At 59.1% G+C, this 3,598-nt stretch overlaps 1 protein-coding gene across 3 annotated transcripts in view; it reads left to right on the top strand.

The window, feature by feature from the left end:
- The first annotated feature begins 416 nt into the window (after window positions 1-416).
- Window positions 417-3,598, top strand: part of Vwce (von Willebrand factor C and EGF domains) — a 15,525-nt gene continuing 12,343 nt past the window's right edge. For all 3 annotated transcript variants that reach the window (XM_023707068.1, XM_023707067.1, XM_004646752.2), the window contains exons 1-4: window positions 417-800; window positions 1,460-1,554; window positions 1,636-1,725; window positions 1,966-2,094. In XM_023707068.1, the coding sequence (XP_023562836.1) occupies window positions 685-800; window positions 1,460-1,554; window positions 1,636-1,725; window positions 1,966-2,094 (430 nt within the window). In that variant the 5' untranslated portion in view covers window positions 417-684. The remainder of the gene's footprint in view (window positions 801-1,459; window positions 1,555-1,635; window positions 1,726-1,965; window positions 2,095-3,598) is intronic.

The raw sequence follows: 3,598 nt of genomic DNA, 5'->3' as shown, positions 1-3,598 counted from the left end.
GAGGCAAGTGCTAAATGTTACTCAGAGAGGGACTCACTGCTCACAGCTAGTGTGTGTCTTAGTGCTGCGGGTGTGTGCAGGAGCGTGGCTGCCTGGGCTGGGGTGGCCAGGGACTGACTGGGCCAGGTGGCCAGGGCAGTCCTCCTTTCTGTTTCTCCCATGCGCCCCTTGCCCAGCCTGCCTGCCTACCCCCATCACCGGCTGCACCAGCAAGTGGTCCAGAGGCCCTCCAGTTCCGATCCTGAGCTACACCCCACCCCCGCCGGGCACCTGGCCCTTTCCGCTGGTGCCAAGTACCCGCCAGGGTCGAGCCTAGCAGTATTCCCTGGCCAGGGATCAATGTCAGAGCCCCGCACACTAGGGGGTGGGGCGAGCCTGGGTCGGATCACTCGGCTTCACCTACCTTCTCCCAACAAGGGGCCGCGGTGCTGGCCCGGCCCAGTCCCTGCGGCTTCTCACCAGGCCTGGGCAGCTGCAGGAAGCCACTCCAAGCCGCCTGGGGTGTGCGAGCGAAACCCCGCCCCGGGGTCCCCGATCTTTGCCCCCTTCCGCCTGCCTGGCCTGCGCCTCCCCAGCGCCAGCGGCGTGCTGCGCGGCCTTTTGTGTCGGGCGCAGGACGGCGGCGCGGCGCAGGAGGAGGGTCAGCAGGAGGGCGGCTGTGCAGCTGGAACCCCCGCCCCGGCCATGCGGGCTGGGCTGCTGGTCGGGGCCGCCTGCGCCGCGCTCCTGCTCCTGCGGCCCGCGGTTCTGGGCCGAGGGCCCTCCGGGAGGACGCAGCCGGGGCCCTTCGCTGCCGAGAGGTAGGGGCCGCTGGGCTGGGGATGCAGTGGGGGTGGGGGCCCTTAGATTTGGTGGGCTGGGGGCTGCCCTGCTCAAGTCCACGCCCTCCAGGACCCTGGGTCTCCGCAAGGTGGAGAGTGCACACAATGCTCTTGGTGCCTGGGCCGGGAAGCCAGGGACCTTGGTGGTGGCCTGGCACGTGGCCATGACCCCGGCGCCTTCCCCAGCTTCTGCCATCTGTCCCAGGCTCTGGGCACCCTGCACAACTACCACCTGCCACTTCCTGGCGCACCTGTCCTTGTAGCCTGGTTTGAGGAGCCAGCGCACCAGCCCTGCCTCAGGCTGCTGCTTGAGAAAGTGGATGGGGGAGGGGAAGGGTCCTCAGGCCAGGGACACATCTCTGTACTTGTGGTACCCCCTCCAGAGAACATCCCACTGGACATAGACTGTTTTCAGCTCCATCTGTCCCCGTCCCCAGCACAAGGAGGCACGTGTAGGCACTCTGGAAAATGCCCACGGCAGTGGCAGCTCCCTCAGCCGCTGAATGCGGCCAAGCCCACAGCTGGACAGTTCCTGCCCACTGCTGGTGCTACTGGCCTCTGCGTCGTCTCTCCCGCAGACGGCCTGTGCTCTCCCACAGGCAGGTACCCTGCGTGCCCCATGCTGTCTGTCTCCGCAGGCGCCGCCTGGGCCCCCATGTCTGCCTCTCAGGCTTCGGGAATGGCTGCTGTCCAGGCTGGGTGCCCTCAGTGGGCAGCGGGCACTGCACCCTGCGTAAGTGCCTCTCTGCACCAGCAGCTGCTCGGGGGAAGGGCGGAGGTCCTGCCCAGCCCCTCAGTGGAATCTCTCCCTTAGCCCTCTGCTCCTTTGGCTGTGGGAGTGGCATCTGCATTGCGCCAAATGTCTGCTCCTGTGTGGATGGGGAGCAAGGGGCCACCTGCCCAGGTAACAGGGAAGTGTGGCTGATGGAACCCAAGCTAGCCCTGGGGTGACGAGGCAGGCAGTGGGTCCCTCACTGGCGCCTGGGCAGGTGGGAAGGCCCAGGCACAGTCTTGCCCAAGTCGCAGGACCAGAGAGGGGCAGAGCTGGGCTAAACTCAGGCCTGCCTGCCCCAGAGCCCCCTCCCAACAGGACTCAGGGACACCCTGTGTGGGGAGCTGGGCTCACTGTACCATGCCTGCTTAGACGCCCACAGACCCTGCGGGGAATACGGCTGTGACCTGACCTGCAACCATGGTGGGTGTCAGGAGGTGGCCCGAGTGTGCCCCGTGGGCTTCTTGATGACAGAGACCGCCGTGGGCATCCGGTGCACAGGTGGGAGTCAGGTGCACTGGGAGGGGTGGGAGTGCTTCTGCCTGCATGGCCTCTGGGCGCCGCAGGACTGGCGGAGTGGGACACGTTGTGGTGTCACCTCCGGTACCTCACAAATATTTGTTGAGGAGCCAGGAACAGGCCAGTGGGCAACACTTTGTGGAGCTTCTGAATATGGGGACAGGGACAAGAAGTAGGACAGTGCACAGGACCAGGTTGGCCCAGTGTCACAAGACTGTCACTGGGGGTATGTGGGGTACAGGGGCCATGACGGTTGGTGAGCAGGAGCCTCCTTGGGAAAATGGCATTTAAAACATGGGGACAACAGGGGCTGGGAGATGGCTCAGTAGAATAAGTGCTTGCCTGGCAAGCACAAGGGCCTGAGCTCAATCCCTGGTTCCGCCATAAATAAATAAATAAATAAATAAAAACATGGGGAAAACAAAACTCAATAATTGGGTTTCTTTTGGTGAGGGGTACTGGGAATCAAACTCAGGACCTTGGGATCCCCAGGCAGGTGCTGTGCCACTCCACTAAATCCCTGGTCCCCTTTTGTTTGTTTATTTATTTTGAGATAGGAGTTTGCTCCGTAGCCCAGGCTGGCCTGAACTCGTGATCCTCCTGCCTCAGCCTTCTGAGTGCTGGGATTGCAGGCATGTTGTGCACCTGCCTATTTGTGATTTTAAAAGTTTCTCTAGGCAAAATGTGTTACCTCCCGCAGGGGCAGCTACTGTGGCCAATTTCTTGACTGTGTTTAGAGCAGTGAAACCTTTCCTGGAGTTTCTTTTCTTTCTGCCACTGAACTGCACTGAGGTTCTTTTTATATTTTTAGTCTTCATTCTGAGAAGGTCTTGGGAAGTTACTCAACTTGGTCCACCAAACTGGGACCCCAAGGAGCTGGGCCTCCAGGTGTGTGTGCTGTGCCTAGCCTTTGTGTGGCTTTTGCTTTGTGCCACTGTTTTCCCTTTGAACAGGAAAGCAAATGATAATTCATTTAAAAACATTTGGAAAAGGGCCAGGGAGATGGCTCAGCTGAATAAGCGCTTGCCTGGCAAGCGTGAGACCTAAGTTCAATCCCTGGTTCCACCAAAAAAAAAATAAAATAAAATAAAAAATAAAAAAAATAAAAACATTTGGAAAGTAAGAGTAGAAAGATAAAAATAGATATCCTACTTAGAAATGATACTACTAAAATAAAGCATTTTCTCCACTTTTTGCCCTGGGTATGTATGTGTGTGTTTACACAAGTGTGTGTGTAAGGCATCCATTTGCATGCTTCTAAAATTGGGATCATGGGGCTGGTGAGGTAGCTCAGAGGCATAAGCACCTGCCTGGTAAGCCAAGGACCCGAGTTCAATCCCTGGCCCCACATGCCGTGCGTTCTCAGCCCCGGATCAGGGCACCCACTGTGTGGCCCTGGAACAAGGAGTGGTGGCACATACCTATAATCCCAGCGTTTAGGAGATTGAGCCAGGAGGATCTCTGCGAGTTCGAGATGAGCCTGGGG

This window comes from Octodon degus, unplaced genomic scaffold (assembly GCF_000260255.1).
Source record: "Octodon degus isolate 3935 unplaced genomic scaffold, OctDeg1.0 scaffold00279, whole genome shotgun sequence".
NCBI classification, from domain to species: Eukaryota; Metazoa; Chordata; class Mammalia; order Rodentia; family Octodontidae; genus Octodon; species Octodon degus.
The sequence above is the reverse complement of the archived record's forward strand: the minus strand, read 5'-3'. Positions and strand labels throughout refer to the sequence as shown.